The sequence below is a fragment of the Corythoichthys intestinalis genome, chromosome 19, assembly GCF_030265065.1.
Source record: "Corythoichthys intestinalis isolate RoL2023-P3 chromosome 19, ASM3026506v1, whole genome shotgun sequence".
Taxonomy (NCBI): domain Eukaryota; kingdom Metazoa; phylum Chordata; class Actinopteri; order Syngnathiformes; family Syngnathidae; genus Corythoichthys; species Corythoichthys intestinalis.
The window spans coordinates 36,034,382-36,058,837 of NC_080413.1; the positions used below are offsets into that span (position 1 = coordinate 36,034,382).

The window sequence follows — 24,456 nt, forward strand, 5'->3', positions numbered from 1 at the left end:
ATAGATTAGTTTATTTACATTTCAAAAACCAGAAGCCATTCATTTACGAATGTGATAGCACTTACTTACTACATTGCTACTTACTACATTGCAGCAGATTTCCTATATAGCCTTGGATATCGGGTCATAGAAATTTGTCAAATGATCATCAGATATTAATAATTGTCAGTTATAAATGATGAATTGGCCTCGATTATGGCATTATTTTTGTTCAGGCCCGCTTTTACGCTCCCACTACGATCTTCATCGACGAAATTGACTCCATGTGTAGTCGAAGAGGGACGTCAGAAGAACACGAGGCAAGCCGAAGAGTCAAGGCAGAACTGCTGGTGCAGATGGACGGTAGATCACTAACTTTCTCGTAATCACAGTGACGGCTATAAATGTTTGAACAGGTGTTCATTCTGTTTTTGCTTAATGGTCTAATACAGAATTATTTCTTATCATTGTTAACCTAAAAAAGGTCAGTAGAAGCACATTTCTGATGTTTGTTTTCCACAGGTGTTGGTGGAGCATCGGAAAACGATGACCCGTCAAAGATGGTGATGGTCCTGGCTGCCACCAACTTTCCGTGGGACATTGATGAGGCTCTGAGAAGACGTCTAGAGAAGAGAATCTACATTCCCTTGCCCACAGGTATTTCTCATTGTAATTCTAATTCAAGCTCATTAACTTATTAGTCCTTAAATGTCAAAACTCCAGTCTGGGAAACATTTATATGTATGTTTTTGAGAACAAAATGAGTTGAAATAAAAAAAAATTTAAAAAGTGGCAAATATTCAAGTGTACTTTATGAAATGGCTATTGTTCGATATGTGAGCTTCCAAAATTAAAGGCAAAAATGTTTCACATGGTGAAAAAATTTCAAAATTGGCATTCCCACATTAAACAATCTTTCCACTGCTTTTATTTTGACAACTGAAGATCAATTGTGTCTGCCGATTTGACTATTCTATAGCGTTATGGACAGTGTTGTTAATCTTACTTTTAAAAAGTAATTAAAGTACAAATTACTTCTCCCCAAAAAATAATTGAGTTAGTAACTGAGTTACCTCATTGCAAAAGTAATTACTCAGAAAATAACATCAGTTACTTTTCATGTTCTACACGTTATTACATTATACATTTTTTAACATCATTCACATCAAAGGTGTTTACATTAATGTTATATTAATTATTAATGTTGCTGTATTTTAAGCCAAAAGAACTGTTGTGTTTGATAGAACAATATGTCTATATGCTGCCATGGCAGATTCATGGCACATTAAGCTCCCGAACTATTTTTATGTTTGTCCGTTTTACCCTGGAAACCCCCGTTTACAGATGTCGCGCAACCGCTTGTGTTTTAACCCAGCCATAAAAAGAAGGTAAGTAATTATCATTCAAAATGTCTGTCATTTTTAGCTTAGAATAATTAATAAATGTCTAATATTACGTTAAAAGAAAAAACGACTTTTAAAAAATTATTCACTCGCATATTTTAAACTTTTAACAAATTACATAAAAAAAAATAAAATAAAAAAAAAGATGTCTGGAAATACGTAACGGATATCTATCTCATAACTATCGCTTAATTGTATATTTTTTGTTAACGGTGCATTTTCCCCGATATGTTAGATGATAAATAATCGATCCAAACAAAGAAAAATTGGGGGGGGGGACGTTTAAAAGGGAACGATATGAAAAAGAAAATCTCAACCTCTCCTTGATGTCTGATTTCTGCATCGCGACCCATGTTATATTGCCATGTTTCACCCATAAAATCCCCCCAATATCTGGCTGTGACCATTCACAGCTGTGTCTTGACACCCGGTGATACATGCTACATGGAGTTTTTGGATCGAAACAAGGTAAGTATGCGATATCTCGTTAAAATCATGACGTCTTTAATTATGCTCTTGCGTGCTCTTCACCCCCAGTTAGGGTTTTGCTGTTTAATTTTTTTTTTTTTTTTTAAATGCCTTCCTGTTAAAAAATTTTCTTCCCCCAGAAAATTGAGATTTTAAGCTTTCCAATGATATATCACACATGCATGTCGGACAATTTTGAAATTTGCCCAGATTGGGGGTCTCAGAGCGGAACTTCAAGTAACTTGAGTGTTTTCCGCCACATATACAGTGCCCTCCATAATTATTGGCACCCCTGGTTAAGATGTGTTTTTTAGCTTCTAATAATTTTTTTTTTTAATTCAAATAATATGGGACCTTAATGAAAAAAAAGAAAAATCCAACCTTCAATACAAGTGCATTTATTTTGTGGGGGAAAAAATCCCACATAAAGAAATAATTATTTGACATCAAATAATGTGTGTCACAATTATTAGCACCCCTGGTGTTAATACTTTGTACAACCCCCTTTTGCCAACAAAACAGGGTCTGGGGACTTAGATGACCATGGGAGGAGCTTGATTTTGTGTCTGGTGAACCATTTCTGTGTAGATTTGGCCATAAGTTTAGGGTCATCGTCTTGCTGAAAGACCCAGTGACGACCCATCTTCAGCTTTCGGGCAGAGGGCAATAGATTTTGATTTAAAATGTCCTGGTATTTCAAAGAATTCATGATGCCATGCACCCTAACAAGGTTCCCAGTCCCTTTGGAAGCGAAACAGTCCCACAGCATCACTGACCATCATTGACCAAAGCACACGGTCCCAGGCTTTGGTCAGATGAGACCAAGATTGAGCTTTTTGGAACCAAACACTCTAAGTGGGTCTGGCGTGCCACGAAAGATGCGCATGCTGAAAAGCACCTCATACCCACTGTGAAGTATGGGTGTGGGTCAGTGATGCTGTGGGGCTGTTTCGCTTCCAAAGGCCCTGGGAACCTTGTTAGGGTGCATGGCATCATGAATGCCTTGAAAAGTCAGGACATTTTAAATCAAAATCTGTTGCCCTCTGCCCGAAAGCTGAAGATGGGTCGTCACTGGGTCTTTCAGCAAGACAATGACCCTAAACATATGGCCAAATCTACACAGAAATGGTTCACCAGACACAAAATCAAGCTCCTCCCATGGCCATCTCAGTCCCCCAGTCCCCAGACCTTGTTTTGTTGGCAAAAGGGGGTTGTACAAAGTATTAACACCAGGGGTGCTAATAATTGTGACACACATTATTTGATGTCAAATAATTATTTCTTTATGTGGGATTAATGGGATCAATGTAAATTCACCTGAGTTTTTGAACACCTGTAGGTACAAAATACTAGTTGTGGATTCAACATAGATTTGCCTTTGCCTTTGACCTAACCAGAATTTCATGACATGAACATTATTATAATGAACAAAAAAAAGACCAGAAGAGTTTTGACTTCAAATAAAGTGCCCATATCAATTTTTTCCAATAACTATAATTTGAGTCAATCACAATCAATCAGTCATTATCATTGACGATGTGTGCCTCTGAACAACAAGCCCAGAACTAAAACAAACATAACCCAACAGGTATTGTGCTTTTTCAGCAGATAAAACATTTGGTGCAACAGGAGAGGGGACTTTAGTCGTTTTGGTCCATGAAACAACTTTCTTAACCTGGCAATTATAGGACAGCAAGCCTATCAATAACCAAAAGGCCTCTTAATAACTTAAGGGTAACCATAACACTGTAAAATGCAAACATTTGCTTATTGCCATAGTAAGGTTCATCACTCAGTGATGGAAAAATAAGGCCTGTAGAACAGTAATAACACTTTGCATACTGGCAAAACAGAAGTGGAAACAAACGTACACATTCCAATCCACCGACACCGCGTCATAATCAATATTAACAGGCCCGATAAAAAATGTTACTGGATTAATTGGGATGACGTCATAATTCCTATTATCGGACCGATAATTATTGTGCATCTCTACTAACTACTAAAAAAAATTATGCCGTTAGAAAGATTGTTATACTCTAACACAATTAACAACACTGGTTATGGACTTAAATTAGGCAGGAAATGTATCAGTATTTTCCATAATACGCTCATTAATTCAAGCGTTTGCTATTCGAAGAAGCTGATTGGTCCATTTCCAAACATACCAGCCTCTAGTAGGTCTTTTCTTCATGCAAAGAGCATTTTAGGTCTATGGTTGGAAACCCGTCCAGCAACTCTTGTCCACAAACAGACTTGTGTATGGATTCTCAAGGTAAATAATGGATTGACTACAATATATTAACTCTTTAAAATGTAGGTCCTGTGTTTGTGTCACGCCGGTTGCTAAAGACAGGTAAATGTTGTTATTAAAACCTAGGGATCATTTTCAGCCGGTTTTCTCCTAATTTGGGCAATCCAAGATGCACAGACCGCCAAATTACAAGTCACAAGGATGACTTGGAAAAAGTGTTTGATATGTCAGTGGAAAACTGAGATAATTCTTTGTGATTATACCAAAACATCAGTTTTCAAAATTGATCACTATGACTCATTTTGCTGTGTGGGGTCACATACTGTTTGTTAATAGATTTGATGAGAAAACTGTGGAGTAGTTTTTGCCTGCAATAAAAAGGAGCACAATATCAAACAATATTACTGTGTGCTATACACTTAACTGCATAATGTGAGGCTATAGCTGGATTATCCCTCCAGGCCCCCTTAATACAAATTGGCTTCCTCAGCTCCACATTCCTATCATTCTGTGTCTCACTCTAGTCAGCCTTTAGTACAGTTCTTTGTATTTCTTACTGAGCCCCAGTAAACAACCTGTAATCCTGTTGGAATTACTACTGTAGTCCTAAAGTGGCACAGTCAGGGATTTATTTAAGGACTTTGCGTTTCAATGTATACCACTCTACGTAAAGTAATGAATCAAATTGATAAATCGTTAAAATAAGCCTAGGCTCTATGACAAAAATTGTTATCAAGATAAAAAAAAAAAATTCTTATCGATCAATATCGAAAATTAAAATGAGAATTTTTTTCTTTCAAATTTGAAGTCTGTTTTTTGCCACTGAGTGCAAGTTGACAAAATCATTATCCAATCATTAATGTCAGAACAAAGATGCATGCATGTTGTGAATGTTTACATTTTTTTTTTTTTTTGATAAGATGATAAGGGCATTTGTTTAAGCCTGATCAGACCACAATTAATGCAGAAAAATATTTATTCATAGTAATTGAAACCTTGAAACATGCCATCTAAAAACAATAATGGGAATTTCATTTTTTTCAAAATGACGTCCTTCAAAAGTCCATCCTGTACGAATGCATTCCTGAAATCTACTGAAAACCACTATTGAAAAAATTGAAATTTTTGATGTGTGGACATCAGCAAGGGGCAGCACTATGAGACGGTGACCTTGAGCTAGTAAACACTCTGCAATTTTAGAGACCATAATGGTAATTTTAAAAAATAAAATTAAAATTCCGTAATTGTTTCTTAGATGGGACATTTTAAGGTTTCAATTACCGTAATTCTTGGACTATAAGGCGCACCTTACTATAAGCCGCTACGCATCAAATTTGACACGAAACGACATTTGTTCATTGATAAGCCTCACTATATTATGGGATAGTTACACCAAAAGATATTAACCAGTAACACTTTATTTGACAGCGGCATCATGAGACTGTCATAAGACCAAATGAACCACCATGAAGCTTTTAACCAATTGTCTGCAAACTTCATTGCTTTAAGAAACATCATTTGGCCATCACTGCTCTCTTAGGGGAGACGGTCAAACTCTGCTGCCACCTACTCTCAACACTGTTGTCGTCCAACATGCCTCCTAGCATGCATTGCAGAGCTACGGATGTAAATAACAATCAAAAATCATGTTCTGTGCTATTTCTTCAGTTAGTGTTCCAGTTGTTTCATTAATTGCTTGTTATGGCATTTGGTAACAAGTGGCGCGCCATAAGACCATCATAATAATGACATGACACTGCCATGAGCATTAATAAATGCTTGTAACAGATGTCTTTTACTGTCATTCAGCAAATTATGTCACTTTTGAATGGATGTAAAAGATCCGAGCTGGACATAAATGGAGTTAGTGACATACAGTGGGGAGAACAAGTATTTGATACACAGTCAATGGGAAAACCCATTGGCAGTGTATCAAATACTTGTTCTCCCCACTGTAATTTGCCAGATAATGCATAATGAATCTGTCATAAGCATTCAGTAATGCCCATGATAGTGTCAAGTTATAATTATGACAGTCTTATGTAGGGATGGGAATTGATAGGATTTTTACGATTCCGATTCCATTATCGATATTGCTTAACGATTCGATTCTTTATCGATTCTCTTATCGATTCTAATTTGGGGGAAAAGAACAAACGTTTTGATTGGCATCGAGTTTGTTTAATCAGAAGTCACAACCTTACAAACTCACAACGAGATCAAAAGAGGCCCAAAGCCTCAATGTTAACTGTGGCAATAAGTGGCAAATACACAAGAATGTGTAACATTTTACTGAAACATTTATCTAATAGAAATAAAAAATATTAGTATATATTGGCAGATAGGTTGTTGTTCTGCCTTTGGCAATATGTGTTAAAGCAGGGGTCCCCAAACTTTTTCCTGTGAGGGCCACATAACTTTTCCCTTCTCTGATGAGGGGCCGGGGTCAGTTTGTAACAGAAAAAGTGTGACGATTGCAGAAGTGCATAAATGTAAAAAATTATTGTTTTTCAGAAAGCCACAATCAAATAACCCTTTCTGGATTCTTTATAATAATAATAATAATAATAATTAATAATAAAAACACTATTAATTAAATAGATAATAACCAAATAACCCTCTCTGAATTCTTCAAGGAAAAGGCCAGGAAATAAATAACACGATTCAGAAAAAAAAAAAAATTCAAAATGGCCGGACCAAATGTGGAGGCAGGCCGTATTTGGGCCGCGGGCCACAGTTTGGGGACTACTGGGTTAACGTGTATTATTTTACCATTACATTGAATTGCATGCCTTTCAGTTTTTGTGGCGCTTACACGCTCAAGTAGGGGCGCCCTTGCACTTCCTCACGCGAAGAAGAACGCGCTCACGTGAAGAAGAGCGCGCTTACACCCAAAGAAGAAATGCCGCATCCAAGTGAGTGAGCGAGTTAGTGAGAGAGGGAAACACTTCTACGAGCCTACGTTCTTTGTTAATGTTAATATCTACAGAGGCTACGCCTGTATGTATCATCTTTTGTGTTGTTGTTGTTGTTTTTCCACTCGCGATCGGACACTTAAATCCAGTTGTGTAGTGGTTTGAACGATGTGCTAATGCTAGCGAACGAATGCTAACCATTTGTTATTACTGTTATTAGCAGCTAATCATCGCTGATTTACGTTGATGCAAACCTGTTTGTTATTGGTGACGAAATTGATTTGTTCCATTTCTATTCTTAGTTTCACTCTTCAAGTGATGGTTGAATAAAGTCAGCAAATTATACCAACGTCTTCTGCATCGTCATTTGGGAGTTTAGCTAGCTGTATAGCCAGGATTGAGCCTCTCTGTGAGGACAGCGCAGTCGTATTCCCTCCCGATGCAGTTATCTCCACCTTGCAATGACTGCAAGTCGCTTTGTTGTAATTTTTCCTCGTGAAGTGAAGACACACTTTCGAGCGTTTGAACCTACGTGCTTTCATTGTTATGTTTATGGCTGCAATGCTCGTGCTTACCCGTCGTAACCTTTCATTTTCACACTCTTTCCTGGTGAAGTGTAGTCAAAACTTTGGAGCGAGTGGTTCTTGGCGCTATGCTAGTTTGATGCGTCTGGACAACAACACACGTCACGAAGCAATACGCGTCTTTAGGAATCGTTAAAGGGATCGTTAAGGCTTTTTCATTGTGATGTCGAGGCCTCGAAAACACTCGGAACCGGTTCCAAATTGGAATCGGATTTCGATTCCCATCCCAAGTCTTATGACAGTCTTATGACGCCACTGTCAGATAAAACATTACCTATTAACCCAAATAAATTAATAAATAAGCCGCACTGGACTGTAAATCACAGGATTCAAAATGAGGGGGGAAAAAGTAGCAGTACTATTAATAAAATATTTTTCCTCCTCCACTCTTGGTTTTATTGGATTGTTAAAAAGTTCTTGTTTTTTGGGGTCTCCCTGCATTTGCCCTTTTTGTATTTACTGTCAAATCCAGAATAGCGCTGTTGTGTAACTGCATGTCCTCAACATATGATGTCTTCAGAAAAAGGACGGGTGGAGCTGCTCCGCATCAACCTGAGGGAGTTGGAGTTGGCCAGTGATGTGGATTTAGACAAAATCGCTGAACAGATGGAAGGTTACTCGGGGGCCGACATCACCAACGTGTGCAGGTCAGACTGTAATCAGTCGGATATATAATAAAATTAATTTTTTAGAAAAGTTCTAGTTTGATATGTTAATATACTTTTTTATTTTTTCATTTCACCATTTGTTCAGCAGTGTGGTCATAATTACAAGGTTCCCGTGCGTCGTAAAGTCTTAAAATGTCTTAAATTTAAAATTCAGATGATCAAGTTCTTACATTTTTTATGGAAATTTGCAGTAGGTATTAAATTTCCAGGAGATGTGTTTAATGCCAGGGTTGCTGTTGAGTTGCACATGACAGTAGGAAAACCCGAGTTACAGTGAAATCAAATGTTTTTTTCTTCATCAGAAATTGTTGCGACATATGTTTAAGGTCTGTAAAAGCATTGAATTTGACTTTTAAAAAGGTGCAAGAACCTTGAATTAGCAGTAATGCTAACTACTGTATAATTCAGTAGGTTGAATGCTGATTGTGCTGCAAGTATAAACTTTTGCTTTTTAAGCATGAAATCTACTTAATGTACAGTATATTGTATATGTATGTGTATACATAATGTAAATTATGTTGAAGGATGAAGAGAAGAATTTGGCTTTAACAAAGCTAATCAAATTGTAATTGCCTATTTACCAAGTTTTATAGCGTGCTTAATCAAGGAACTTCATAAATTTTTTAATTTTATTTTTTTTTACATTTGAGGTAGGAATTGCACTTTATATTAAGTGGTTAATTTATTTGCGAGTTTATGTTGTTGGCATATACTTGACGGTCAAATAAATCGTAAGTTCTTGAAAGTTCTTAATGAGTTTTTAAAAAGGCAGTTTGAATTTTGGTTGTAAATACTGTTTTGCATCTTAAAATTGAAAGTGTGCTATATGTAATTTTGATCTGGATGTAACGACCTGTTTCGTTTTTGTTCTTGTTAGTTTCACAAAAATCTATTTGACTTGAGAAACATGGCTTATGAAATATTCTTTTTCACTCCAAACTGAATCTTTATAGTATATTTTAAAAACGGGTTTCCTTTTCGAGTTCTTGGTCATTTACAAACTTTGTATCTCTGCAGGGATGCCTCCCTGATGGCCATGAGGCGAAGAATCGAAGGACTCACCCCAGAAGAGATCCGCAATATCTCCGGGGACGAGATGCACATGCCTACCACAATGGAGGACTTTGAGTCATCTCTGAAAAAAGTTTCCAAATCTGTGTCAGCCGCAGACCTCGAGAAGTATGAAAAGTGGATCGAGGAGTTTGGATCCTGTTGAAGGGTTGAAGCATTAGTGGTTCTAGCAATTTCAAATGTTTTGGGGGTTTTTTTGTAAATGTGTTCATAATCGTCATGTTATCCAGCTATAGTTTTTAAAATATTAAGAGCTCCTTTGTGCGTGTTTTTGCACTACAAACGATAGACCTGATCATCCAACATAATTTTTTTTCATTTTATAGATGCTTTGAAGATAGTGTGGTGACATACATTGTATTTAAATATGAGTATATAATCACAATGCACCAAAAGGTCACTTGAACACTTTTTATCTTGCACTTGTTTTTTTAAGGAACTGTGTGGTTGTTGCACAGTCTAGTGTTGCGATTTATAAGCTACAATTAAAGTGTTTTGTATGATAAACTGTCTGGGTATTATATCTAGCGCTTCTTTGAAATGTGTGAGGACAGGCTTCACATTTTATTCGTCAGATGATTTTCCAGGGCTTTTCCAGCACATTTTTTTAATAATGACGTAACGGCTGACTTGCACTTTACAATACCTTACAAAACAAAAGTGAGACAGCCATGTAACTAAAGGTGGTACAACAGTCGTAAATGTTATGTCATTAAATGATGGGATGGGCAGCAATTTACTTGTCATATGCAGGATGAGAAATGGAATGAGATACTTTACCTGTATGGTCAATTAAAATGTTTTTTAACACATTATTAAAAAAAAAACATGATCAAGTTATTTAAATTAGGCGTTAAACAGACTATCGAGCTGAATCGGTATATCGCAAAAACATCGATGAACGTTTTGATTTTTCCGATACGCTGATTTGTTTAAAAAAATTCATTCAAATGTCTGAAATGTTTTAACAAAACATTTATGTTGCTCTTACTGCTAATTAATAGGACCAAATTACTTGTGTAGCTAAAGAAAAAAAATGATCATATGCATAATATTTATGCTAGAGGTCGACCGATATGGGTTTTTCAGGACCGGTACCGATTATTAGTAGTCAGAGGGGCCGATAACTGATTTTTGGAGTGAAGGGAATGCAACCCCTAGCAAAAGGTATGGAATCGCCAGTCTCGGACGAGCACTCTCAGACATTTTATCATGTAGAACAAACTGATAAAAAGCTTGAAAAAATGAATGTTCAAAAGTGCAACTCTTTAGCATTCTGAATCACTAAGAGAAATGAATAAAGAAAATCATGGGGGTAAGTAAATGTTACTTTAATAGAGCAAGTGCAGTGAAATATATATATTCTGAGGAAAAAAATGTGGAATCATGAGAAAGAAATAACAATCAAAACACGTCTTATTTAGTAGCACCACCTCTGGCTTTTATGACAGCTTGCAGTCTCTGAGGCATTGACTTGATGAGTATTCTTAATCAATTTGGTGCCAACTCTCTTTAATTGCAGTTGCCAGATCATCCTTGCAGGTCAGGTCACCTCTGTGGCATGATGCATTGTCATCTTGGAAAATGGCAAACATACCGGTATTTTCAATTGAAGGGATAAGAAAGCTGTCTAATATTACAATGTACACGTGTGCATTTATTGAAGATTTAAACATAGCCATCTCCCCAGTGCCTTTGCCTGAAGTGCAGCCCCATATCATCAAGAACTGGGGGAATTTTGATGTTTTCTTCAGGCAGTCATCTTCGTAAATCTCACTGGAACGGCACCAAACCAAAGTTCCATCCAGCATCGGCCCGGGTGGTTGGAATTGTGCTAGCACGGTTCCGGCGGTTCTGCTGGTGTGATCCCGGCAATCTGGCTAAAAGGTCAGGTTCCTTCAGGAGCAGATATTCATTTGCAGTCAAATTAAAAATAGGCGTTGAAACAAAAAAATGAATAATGCAAACATTGAAATGCCTAAAGCATGTTTATTCAATCACACTAATAGAAAATAATAGCTCCAGATGTGCCTGAATTTCCTAGACTCAAACATTTCTTATAAAGTTGAATAAAAGAATAGCTCTCTGAAAATTTTCCACAGAAAAGAAAGCCCTGATGGCTTTGTCTAAGTATCCTTGAGCAAGATGCTAAACCCCACGGTGCTCCTGATGCTGCGTCACACCACTTAGTAGATGAGATAGTGTGAAGCGCTTTTGAGGGCGTTATAGAGGTGGAAAGGGACAATCCACATGTAACACCATTTACCCAATCAAAGGACGGGGTGAGCACTAATGCAGGAGACAGGCAGAAAGGCAGGAGAGACAGAAAATCCAGTTTAAAAATTGTTTTTTTATTTTTCATATCGGCTGGTCAGATTAAAACAAAAAGGCAAATACTGACATCTGTCAAATTTCCAAATTTCAGCACCGATATTTGGTCTATAATTTTTGCATGAAGTACAGTGTACAACTATAACATTTGTCACATCTAGAGCAAAATATGTTCTGTTCAGTGTGTACGTCAACGATGACGATAACAAAAATATTTTGTCAACTTTTTTCGTGACGATGAGGAAATGATAAGCAGCTAAAAACGTGTCTTGTGAGACTAAAGACGAATACCAGTTTTTGACGAGAACGAAACGAAAATGCCCAATAGCTTCCATCATGTTCACAATGTGGGACATTTCATGTGTAGTTAGCCTGCATCGTAGCAGTATCTGGCTGTGTCACTCATGTGACGTGCTGCGACCTCCCCTACTCACCAGTGTGTCTTCTCCAGTCTCCATGCAGGCTTGCGCACAGGTAAGATTTGTTTTCTGGTCTTGGCCAGAGAGAATATGCAATGTTGCTTTCGCCTTTGAGGTCTGCGCTGAGTGATGTTCACACACTAAATGTAACTCGTAGCGTTAGCATTAGGCTAATGCTCTCTGACTTTGTTTTAAAAAAAACAGTTTGTGGCGTCAAGGTGGGTATAATACTATAATAAAGTAAAAATAATGTTCTGTTTTCCTGCTGAGTGTATTATCACCAAGTTGGCGTTGTCCTTGTAGATGCTACAATATGTGCTCGTCAATGTTCGTTTGAAATACCGTAATTTTTGGACTATAAAGCCACCTAACTATAAGCCGCCACCCACCAAATTTGACACGAAAACTGCATTTATTCATAGATAACTGCATTGGACTATAAGCCACAGCTGTCCTCACTGTACTATGGGATATTTACACCTAAAGGTATTAACCGGTAAAACTTTAACAGCGGCATCATAAAACTGTCTAAGACCAAACGAATCACCATGAAGCTTTGAACAAATTGGCTGCAAAGCTTTGAGAAGCTTCATTTAGCCATCAATGCTCCCTTGGGAGAGACAGTCAGCCTCTGCTGCCACCTGCTGTCAACACTTATTATCCAAAATGCCTCCTAGCATGCATTGCAGCACTATAGAATTATTTCTTCAGTTACTGTTCCAGTTGTTTCATTAATTGCTCGTTATGGTATCCAGTAATATTTGACAGTGGCACCATAAGACCGTCATAAGACCATCATAATTATGACAGGACACTACCATGAGCATTAATGAATGCTTATGACAGATGCCATTTTGTTTTATCCGGCGAATTATCTCATTTTTGAATGGATGTAAAAGGTTCGAGCTGGACATAAATGGAGTTAGTAACATAATTTGCCGGATGACATAATTGCCATCCGTCATAAGCATTCATTATTGCCCATGATAGTGTCATGTCATAATTATCACGGTCTTATGGCAGTCTTATAAGACGCCACTGTCAAATAAAGTGTTGCCTATTAACCCAAATAAATCAACAAATAAGCCGCACTAGACTATTAGCCGCAGAATTTGAAATGAAAGAAGTTGGGTCTCATAATCCAAAAATTATGGTAGCTGGAAACCTTTGTTATTTTTGGAGTAAATTGTTTTAGTGTTACAGACGGAAATATTTTTAGTCAGCGTCGACAAATACTAGACAAAATTAGTCATGAGTTTTAGTCACCAAAAACTAGACTAAGACAAACACATTTTGACACTGCTGGCCAAAAGTATTGGTGCCCCTGCAATTCTGTCAGATAATGCTCGATTACTCCCAGAAAATGATTGCAATAAAAAAAAAAAAACAATGATTGCACAAGAAAAAAAAAATCATTAACGTTTTAGACAAAACTCCAAAAATGGGCCAGACAAAAGTATTGGCACCCTTTGAAAAATCATGTGATGCTTCTCTAATTTGTGTAATTAACGGCACCTGTTACTTACCTGTTGCACATAAGAGGTGGTGGCAATAACTAAATCACACTTGCAGCAACTTAAAATGGATTCAAGTTGACTCAACCTCTGTCATGTCTCCTTGTGTGTACCACATTGAGCATGGAGAAAAGAAAGAAGACCAAAGAACTGTCTGAGGACTTGAGAAGCAAAATTTTGAGGAAGCATGGGCAATCTCAAGGCTACAAGTCCATCTCCAAAGACCTGAATGTTCCTGTGTCTACCGTGCGCAGTGTCATCAATAAGTGTAAAGCCCACGGCACTGTGGTTAACCTCCCTACATTTGGACGGAAAGAAAAATTTCAACGAAAGATTGTGCGGCTGGTGGATAAAGAACCTCGACTAACATCCAAACAAGTTCAAGTTGTCCTGCAGTCCAAGGGTACAACAGTGTCAACCCATACTATCCCTCGGCGTCTGAATGAAAAGGGACTCTATGGTAGGATGAGTGAATGAATGAATTTGAATGAATGAATGAATTTATTGTCATTGTCATCATCATCAAAACCATTGACAGTTTCAGAGTGTGGAATTTTGCCCGAAATAAAGACGATGACAGACAAAGGAAAGACGGGAAAAGCAAATGCTTATCGATACCCGTCCCCCAACAGCCAGGGACGCACAGACAGCATATTTATGTTAAGGTCCAGTTATAATCTTTTTTTTTTTTCTTTTTTTTTTCACATATCATTCAAAAGTCATTGATTGCATGGAATTTCACATATTGTCAATTTGAGTGGGTTCATTGTATCAGTTGATGTCCAAGTAGGTGTAGGGAAGGAAGCCCAAAGGAGTCATGGAGGCTCGCGTCTGCTGTATCCACTTCAGAAGATTAGTCATCGTCCTCCCTTGCCCGGTTTCCTCGAGCGAGCCTTTCGTTATCCCGGAGCTCCGTGATGATTTTTGGGACCATTTGAGCGGTGGCATCGCTTAACGGCTGCTTGATCCTTCGTCATCTGTGACAATTTGTCGCCGTTGTTACGAGCAACCTCCATTGCCTCTTTGAGTTGACTCTTCATTCTCATCGAGAATCGGTGAACCCAGAAGGCACCAAGAAGCAACAGGAAGGCGAGCACCATCAGGGAGCCGAAGATAAAGAGGTCCTCGATGTCCTCAATCTGGAGAGACGTTAAGCATAATGGTCTCCATTTTCCCCAGGCATCCTCCACATAGCCAGACGTGAAGGTGTTGCCCGGACATGGCCGTTGGCTTGGTGTAGGTCTCACCGTACAAAATATTTTGTCCAGAGAGCTAAGCGCCCAGACCACAAGCTCCATTTTACAGCAGGTCTGACCTGGCACTCTCGTTGGATACCCAGGAAGACCCCACTTCTGACCCAGAGACATATGAAAGCCAGTCTGGAGGTTGCCAGAACGTTTTGGAAGAATGTTCACTGCTCAGATGAGACAAAAGTAGGAGTTTACAGGAAGAAAAACAAGGCCTTCAAAGAAAAGAACACGGTCCCCACAGTCAAACATGATGGAGGTTCCCTGATGTTTTGGGGTTGCTTTGCTGCCTCTAGCACTGGACTGCTTGACCGTGTGCATGGCATTACCAAGTTTGAAGACTACCAACAAATTTTGCAGCATAACGTAGGGCCCAGTGTGAGAAAGCTGGGTTTCCCTCAGAGGTCATGGGTCTTCCAGCAGGACAATTTCCCAAAACACACTTCAAAAAGCACTAGAAAATGGTTTGAGAGAAAGCACTGGAGGCTTCTAAAGTGGCCACCAATGAGTCCAGACCTGAATCCCATAGAATACCTGTGGAGAGATCTGAAATTGGCAGTTTGGAGAAGGCACCCTTCAAGTTGACAGTTAACCTGACATTCTTGATATTGTAGTGTTTTAATAGTGCACCAATCAACACAAAATCATATTTAATTCTTACTCGTTCAACCATTTTAGGTCGACAAACTCTATATATGCATAATTGGAATGTATGTTTTTTTGTAATTGACATCTTATGAGGACAGGTGACTGAAGTGCCTGAAAAAAAAAAAACACATGGAGTCGGTGGTAGAACATGCAATGTCATGAAAAAGTGACTAGTAGTAACTGGTCTGTCAGAATTGCTTGTTTTGTCAACAAATACGAGCGGGGCATTTCTGCTTCTTCGGGCGTTTTCAAGAAATTGCCCAATGCTAAGATACCAGCTCACAGGTAACTCCATACAACACAGATGTGAGACAGCTCATGCCATCATTTGTTATACACACAATATTTACTCATTTCAAAGAAGGCAAACACTTAAAGCATTTTCCAGTTGATCCAGTTTGAGTTCAGAAGATGAAAACAGATGGCTATACATATCATCTAGAAAAACGTTAAAATTCATCAAAGTAATATTCAGTGTGTGTTCTCTTTGCCATAGTGGCAAACTAAAGACAGACAAATGATTGTAATATAGCATTTAATCCAGTGTTATGGACACATATGAAGTCCAGCTCTCACTGAAATATACACGATCAAATGTACTGTGGTGTGTATTTCGAGAAGAATTTAATACATTTGAACACACGCCTGCTGTACAACGTGCTACCACAAGGAGCACTTTGTAGAAAACTAGCAAATGGATTCAGAAAGCCATACTGTATTTCAGTTGGGTTCTCATACAGTGGTATGAAAAAGCAAACCTTTTGGAATTTCTCACATTTCTGCATAAAATCACCATCAAATGTGATCTGATCTCTGTCAAAATCACACAGATGAAAATACACTGTCTGCTTTAACTAAAACCACCCAAACATTTATAAGTTTTCATATTTTAATGAGGATAGCGTGCAAACAATGACAGAAGGGGGAAAAATAAGTAAGTAAACCCTCTGCCTAAGGAGACTAAAAGAGCAATTGAAACCAATTCTTACCAAACATTTTAAGTCAGGTGTATGTTGCCTGGTATACCAGACTCACCGCTGTTCCAGCGATTGAGTCTGGCGACCGTCCGGCGGATCAAATTCCTAGGGCGGAGCAAGCCACAGCAAACAGACAGCGGCGTGGACCAATCAGCGACGGGCAGACGTGACGTTAAAGCGACAATTAGCGTGAGCGGAGAATGGAGAAGTTTATTCAACATGGCTAGCGCGAGCCATGTTGACTGTTGTCAATGATTTGTTTCGATGTGTTTTTGGTAATTTAAAACTGGTTTTACCGTGGATTGGAACATATTTTTGTCTCTCCCGTTCGCCATCTGTGCTGTTGTAGACACGACTTTCAGCGCGCAAGCGTGACGTTACTCGTTAAGAACACGTCACGCAAATAAACAAATCTGATTGGACGATTGATTTTGTACCTTGCTCGAGAGGCCGTTAATGGGCTTGGCCCCAGACTATTTCTCACAGTGTTTGAAAAATACAGGGAGAATAGTCTGGCTGTGCCAGGCAAAGGTGTATGCCGAATCACTGATGAGTAGTTTCAAGCTGCCCTGCCCACTATAAAACACAAACCTGGTATGAAATGTCTGGATGAGAAGCATTGTCTGATGTGCATCATGGCTCGGTCAAAAGAGCTGTCTGAAGACCTGCGATCAAGGATTGTTGATTTGTATAAAGCAGGGAAAGAATACAAAACCCTCTCTAAAAGTCTGGATGTTCATCAATCGACAGTCAGAGAAGTTGTCCACAAATGGCGAGAGTTGGTACTGCTTCTTCTCTCCCAAGGAGTGGCCGTACACCAAAGACGTCGCCAAGAGTTCAGCGCAGAATACTCAGAGAGGTAAAAAAGAACACTAGAGTGTCTGCTAAAGACTTACAGAAATCACGGGCACAGTCCAATATCTCTGTGCACACATTAACTATACAGTGGGGAGAACAAGTATTTGATACACTGCCGATTTTGCTGGTTTTCCCACTTGCAAAGAATGTAGAGGTCTATAATTTGTATCATAAGTTCTCTTCAACTGTGAGGGATGGAATCTAATACAAAAATCCAGAAAATCACATTGTATGATTTTTAAATAATAAATTTGCATTTAATTGCATGAAATAAGTATTTGATACGTCACAAAAATCGAACTTAATATTTGGTACAGAAACCTTTGTTTGCTATTACAGATACCAAACGTTTCCTGTAGTCCTTGACAAGGTTTGCACACACTGCAGCAGGGATTTTGGCCCACTCCTCCATGCAGATCTTCTCCAGAGCCTTCAGGTTTCGGAGCTGCTGCCGGGCAACACGGACTTTCAGCTCCCTCCATAGATTTTCTATCGGGTTCAGATCTGGTGACTGGCTAGGCCACTCCAGGACCTTAAGATGCTTCTTACGGAGCCACTCTTTAGTTGCCTTGGCTGTGTGCTTTGGGTCTGGAAGACCCAGCCACGACCCATCGTCAGGGCTCTCACTGAGGGAAGGAGGTTGTCAGCCAAGATCTGGCGATACATAGCCCCATCCATACTCCCCTCAATACGGTGCAGTCGTCTTGTACCCCTTGGCAGAGAAGCAGCCCCAAAAAAATGTTTCCTCCTCCATGTTTCACAGTTGGGATGGTGTTGTTGGGGTTGAACTCATCCTTCTTTTTCCTCCAAACACGACGAGCAGAGTTTAGTCCAAAAAGTTAAATTTTGGTCTCATCCGACCACATGACCTTCTCCCATTGCTCCTCTGGATCATCCAGATGGTCAGTGGCAAACTTAAGACGTGTCTGGACATGCACTGGCTTCAGCAGCGGGACCTTGCGTGCGCTGTAGGATTTTAATCCATGACGGCGTAATGTGTTTCTGATGGTTTTCTTCGAGACTGCGGTTCCAGCTCTCTTCAAGTCATTGACCAGGTCCTGCCGTGTAGTTCTGGGCTGATCCCTCACCTTCCTCATGATCAGTGATCCCCCACGAGGTGAGATCTTGCATGGAGCCCCAGAACGAGGCAGACTGACCGTCAACTTGAACTTCTTCCATTTTCTAATAATCGCTCCAACAGTTGTTATCTTCTCACCAAGCTGCTTGCTTATTTTCCTGTCGCCCATCCCAGCCTTGTGCAGGTCTATTATTTTATCCCAGATGTCCTTACACAGCTCTTTGTTCTTGGCCATTGTGGAGAGGTTGGAGTTTGTTTGAGCATGTGAACAGCTGTCTTTAATACAGGTAACAAGTTCAAACAGGTGCAGTTACTTCCGGTAATGAGTGGAGAACAGGAGGGGTTCTTTAAAAAAGAACTAAGAGCCGAAATATTTACTAGTTGGTAATGTATCAAATACTTATTTCATGCAGTTAAATACAAATTTATTGTTTAAAAATTATACAATGTGATTTTCTGGATTTTTGTATTAGATTCCGTCCCTCACAGTTGAAGAGAACTTATGATACAAATTACAGACCTCTACATGGCTTGCAAGTGGGAAAACCAGCAAAATTGGCAGTGTATCAAATACTTGTTCTCCCCACTGTATGTAAAACTATGGCCAAGAATGGTGTTAATGGGAGGACTCCACGGAGGAAGCCACTGCTGTCTAAAGAAAAACATTATTGCTTGTTTAATGTTCGCAAAAAGGCACTTGGACACTCAACAGAAGCTTTGGAAAAATATTTTGTGGACTGATGAAACCAAGGTTGAATTGTTTGGGAGGAACACACGTCATGTGGGGAGGTCAAAACATCAACACCTCAAACCCACCGTAAAGCTTAGTGGAGGGAGCATCATGATTTGGGGCTGTTTTTCTGCCTCAGGGCCTGGTCAACTTGCAATTATTAATGGAAGAATTAAATTAAAATTTTATCAGTATGTTTTGCAGGAAAACCTGAGGCCGGCTGTCAGACAGTTGAAGCTAAACAGAGGATGGATGCTGCAACAAAACAATGGTCCAAAACACAGAAGTAAATCAACTTCAGAATGGTTTCAGAAGAAAATACACGTTCTGGAGTGTCCAAGTCAAAGTCCAGTCTTGAACCCCAATTGAGATGCTGTGGCATGACCTAATGACAGCGATTCATGCCAGGCATCCCCGGAATCTGACTGAACTATAGAAAAGAATGGGCCAAGATTAGTCCTACAGGAAGTGTCTGGTTAAAGTATTGCAGCCAAAGGAGGGGGGCCCCACAAAATATTTAATGTGATGGTTCACTTACTTTTTTCCCCCCCTTCTGTCATTGTTTGCATACTATTCTAATTAAAATATGAAAACCTATAAATGTTTGGGCGGTTTTAGTTAAAGCAGACACTGCTTTTTTCATCTGTGTGGTTTTGACAAAGATCATATTTAATGGTGATTTCATGCAGAAATGTGATTTATTTCAAAAGGTTCAGATTCTTTTTTACACAACTGTAGCTAAAACAGAAAAAAAGGCATTCACGAGCTACACATGCATCTCAGTAAATTAGTACATCATGTGATGTGCACTCAAAATGGACCACAGAGATCCTACATTGACCCTTCACAAATGTCTACACACGCACTAATTTAAAGGGACAGACAATATGCGCATACCAGCAGAAAGATTTTATTTTATTAAATTTTTTAAAGCGATGAATTTTTCTGGTGTAATACTGTAGAAAATTTCAAACAAAAGCAAGTATTTCCAGGAATTTCAATTGGCAGACACTTTATCAATGTTGGTCTTGGGCGTCACCAGACATAACACTAACTTTAACACTCAAAACATGATGGAGAAAATTATTTGACTAGATTATTAAAATGTTCTAAATTTGCAGCATACTCAATGTTGTCCGTCCCTTGCTTTTTAAAAAATCATGTTTAAAGGTGCTGTGAAATAGTGAGCGTGCCAAAAAATGAAAATGACGATGAGGATGTCATTTTATAGGTAGAAAACCATATTGGCTGCTTTTTACCATTTAATAATTATTCCACCTAACGCAATGTAGCAAGGAACGCCCACTTTTTTCCAGCTATTCTGGTTGTGACATCAAAACCAGAATTGATGATCAATGTGTAGCTTACTAGCGCTGTGCTAGGCTAACTAGCGAGGTAGCACATGTTGGTAGAACGCTACAAGAGTATAAAAAGCCTATGGAAAGCGTGCTAGCAGCTCATTCTGGCTATGACTGTCGTCTGTTTGCAGAATTTTAGTGGGCGGGGCCAAGAAAGCAGGACTAAATAGGATCTAATTTCATTATTAAGGCTTTTCTGTTCTTTTTTTCCTGCAAAATGTGGTCTGTTATATTAAAGTCACTTGCTCTCGTATTTCATAGCACCTTTAAAGGACAAAGCTCTCAAATAAGCATCCATGTTGATTTGAGTCCCGCATGAAACATCCATTCAATTCCATACATAAGTTTATATATGGCAGAACACACTCAGGTGACTTGAAGTTCCGCTCTGAGAACCCCAATTTGGCCAAATTTCAAAATTGTCCTATGTGCATTTGTGATACATCATTGGAAAGCTTAAAATCTTACTTTTCTGGGGGAAGAAAAATTTTGAACAGGAGGGCAATAAAAAACAAAATAAATAAATAAACAGCAAAACCCTCACTGGAGGTGGGAGCATGTGAGAGCATACTGAAAAACGCCATGATTTTAACGAGATATTATCGCGCACTTAAATCTCTTTTCGAGCCAAAAACTACATGTAGCATGTATCACCGAGTGTCAAGACACAGCTGTGAATGGCCACGGCCGGATTTTTGGGGGATTTTAAGGGTGAAACATGGTAATATAACAAGGGTCGCAATGCAAAAATTGCAGACGTCAAGGAGTGTTCGAAATGTTCATTTTCATATATTTACCCTTTTAAACATTTTTTTCCCATTATTATTTGTTTGGATCGATTACGTATCATCTAAAATAATGGGGAAAATGCGATATTAACAAAAAAATACAATTAAGTGATAGTTATGAGGTAGATATCCATGACTTTTTTACAGACATCACTTTTTTCATTGTGACGTAATTTTAAAGTTTAAAATATGCGAGTGAATAATTTTTTAGTCTGTTTTTTTTTTTTTTTTTTCCAAAATAAATATTAGACATCAATTAATGATTCTAAGCTGATAATGACAGACATTTCGAATAATAAATACGATTACTTACCTTCTTTTTAAGGCTAGGTTGAAACAAAAGCGGTTGCATGACATCTGTAAACGGGGGTTTCCAGGGTAAAACGGACTAATTCAAAATAGTTCGGGGGCTTAATGCGCCATGAATCTGCTATAAGCAGTATATAGACATATTGTTCTATCAAACACAAGAGTTATTTTGGCTTATAATAGAGCAGTTTATTTTAAAGAGGGTGCAAGAGCAGAAACTGCTTTTTCAGCCTTGTCTGTGTTTTCTGCAATATATATATATATAAAAAAAAAAAGTTCAGTGTTTTTACAATTGTATTGTGCACGTCATTTGTTAGTAGTTCAAAAGCAATCACTAGAATCACGATCCATCCAAGAGCGTGTCATCATAAAAAGGACACTAAATAAGAACATTAAAGTGTTATCGAGGGCTGTCATTCACATGTAGAAGCGGGAAAAAATAAATTACCTCAAGGGCGATAAATCTATGACACAAGTGTGACACCTATGCAAATGTATAACTTTAGAGAATTATTTCAATAAGTGCAATCTGTTAAAATACATCCAGTCTATTCCACCAGAAATGTTTGGGATTTTCCCATCTACTCAAAAAACAATAAGAAAGCATATTGTTTATAAGCCGAGCTTTCAAAATCCTGGACTTATCATCAATGTTGTCATCTTAATTAGTATAAACACATAAAATTTGCCAGTTTTACAATTGTACATGTGCAGCATTAGGGGTGTGACACTATATCAAAAAGGTGATATACTGTGTCGCAATACTTTGTAATCCATAAGGTTATTGAATGCTCACACCAAGATTCAATTTATCGTTTTAAAAAGGTGTCAGTGTTTAAAAAAAAAAAAACAACAACAACAAAATACAAAAAACAACAACAACAAAAAAAAGGCCAACAGGTTTCTTCCAGAATCTTCAATTAGAATAGTGTCTATGTTAGCTCACTGGCTGCCGTTAGATATCCAATTAAATTTGACTGAATTGGACGTCTAGCGCCGTCAATGGCACTGAAACCACTCACATCCAGTGATTTGGACATTTACAGGACAATTCCTGTTCATTTTAGGGTATTCACAGGTTACGTACTATTGATTTTGAGTAGAGGTCGACCGATATGGAATTTTCAAATGCCGATGCTGATAACGATAGCTAAAAAAAAAAAAATTCAGCCAATTGTAAATATTCAAAATCCATTTTGTAAGCCGATATTATGTAACGCCATTTTTTATTTGATTTTTTTCAAATTTACAATGATGACCTTAGACAAAGAACAGTACACTATTCCCAAATAATTAAACCCACCAGGACATCACGATGAGATGTTGCTAATGCCAACGCGAATGCTTACTAAACGATTCTCCATTCCGATTTAGGGTAAAAAAAAAAAATTGCATAGTTTATATTAATTTCATAACTTCTCGATTGCTTTTTAAATTATATATAACTTTGAATTAACTTTGAAAAGAATTTCTCACATGTCTAATTTTAACTTGTATATAAATATCAGTGTTTGAACTTGAATATGATGAAGTTTCTTTCCACAGGAGTGCACTTGCATCAAGATGTTTATTTTTCAAAAGCTCAGCGAGAAAACATTTACACATATTCTTTTGCCTATGTTTTAGAGTGTCTTATGCTGCAGGCATTTATCGTGTTGCATCATTTGTTTTAGGTGGTTTTTGCGGGGAGTATTTTGTCCCTTGATCTGAAGTTGACTACTTTTTTGATTTTTTTTCTGACTGATATATTGTTCACCCGTCCACAAGATGTCACTATTGTAACTCCGGAGTCTACAGTTTTTCTCTGGTTTTGCTTTGTGCGCTTGGCTTCCCCTAGCGGTGACTTACTAGAAGCAGCAGGCAAAAAGAACATAACTTTAGTTAGAAAAGAATCCTTGAGATGTACAGCCACTACACACCTCCTCTGCACGACACATCGTTGGGATCGGTTGATAAAACAAAATCTGTAAGTTTGCACGTTTTAACAGATGGTCTTATATCATGTTTGTATGATCATATATTTTGTCATTCATGTGAAGCGAAGCAACATTTTTTTGTGCTAAGCTAAATTAGCCACTTCATATGATTTGCTCAGCTAGTCTTCCTGTGGCTTCTTCTTTGTGGTGTTGGGCAGCTATTTTTTCCGGTTGGTGGTCAGGGCATCAAAAATTGGAATCGAAATTAAAAAATTCGAACGGTTCTAGGAGAACCGAAGTGTTAGTCCTGGATCCCGTCAATGCTCGAGGCCCAACCCTAGTTACGGGGTACATTTAGAGTGTAAAGATCACTTAGTAAACAACTTAAAAGGCTAAAGCAACATTACATATTCTCTCATGCAAGATATATATATATTTTTACAATATACAGTGCCTTGCAAAAGTATTCGGCCCCCTTGAATCTTGCAACCTTTCACCACATTTCAGGCTTCAAACATAAAGATATGAAATTTAATTTTTTTGTCAAGAATCAACAACAAGTGGGACACAATCGTGAAGTGGAACAACATTTATTGGATAATTTCAACTTTTTTAACAAATAAAAAACTGAAAAGTGGGGCGTGCAATATTATTCGGCCCCTTTACTTTCAGTGCAGCAAACTCACTCCAGAAGTTCAGTGAGGATCTCTGAATGATCCAATGTTGTCCTAAATGACCGATGATGATAAATAGAATCCATCTGTGTGTAATCAAGTCTCCGTATAAATGCACCTGCTCTGTGATAGTCTCAGGGTTCTGTTTAAAGTGCAGAGAGCATTATGAAAACCAAGGAACACACCAGGCAGGTCCGAGATACTGTTGTGGAGAAGTTTAAAGCCGGATTTGGATACAAAAAGATTTCCCAAGCTTTAAACATCTCA

At 38.3% G+C, this 24,456-nt stretch overlaps 1 protein-coding gene across 1 annotated transcript in view; it reads left to right on the forward strand.

Moving 5' to 3' along the window:
* Positions 1-9,865, forward strand: part of katna1 (katanin p60 (ATPase containing) subunit A 1) — a 31,449-nt gene extending 21,584 nt beyond the window's left edge. The window contains exons 8-11 of the mRNA XM_057823646.1: positions 216-342; positions 502-636; positions 8,124-8,250; positions 9,289-9,865. Coding sequence (XP_057679629.1) covers positions 216-342; positions 502-636; positions 8,124-8,250; positions 9,289-9,487 — 588 coding nt within the window. The 3' untranslated portion in view covers positions 9,488-9,865. The remainder of the gene's footprint in view (positions 1-215; positions 343-501; positions 637-8,123; positions 8,251-9,288) is intronic.
* The last annotated feature ends 14,591 nt before the right edge of the window (positions 9,866-24,456 follow it).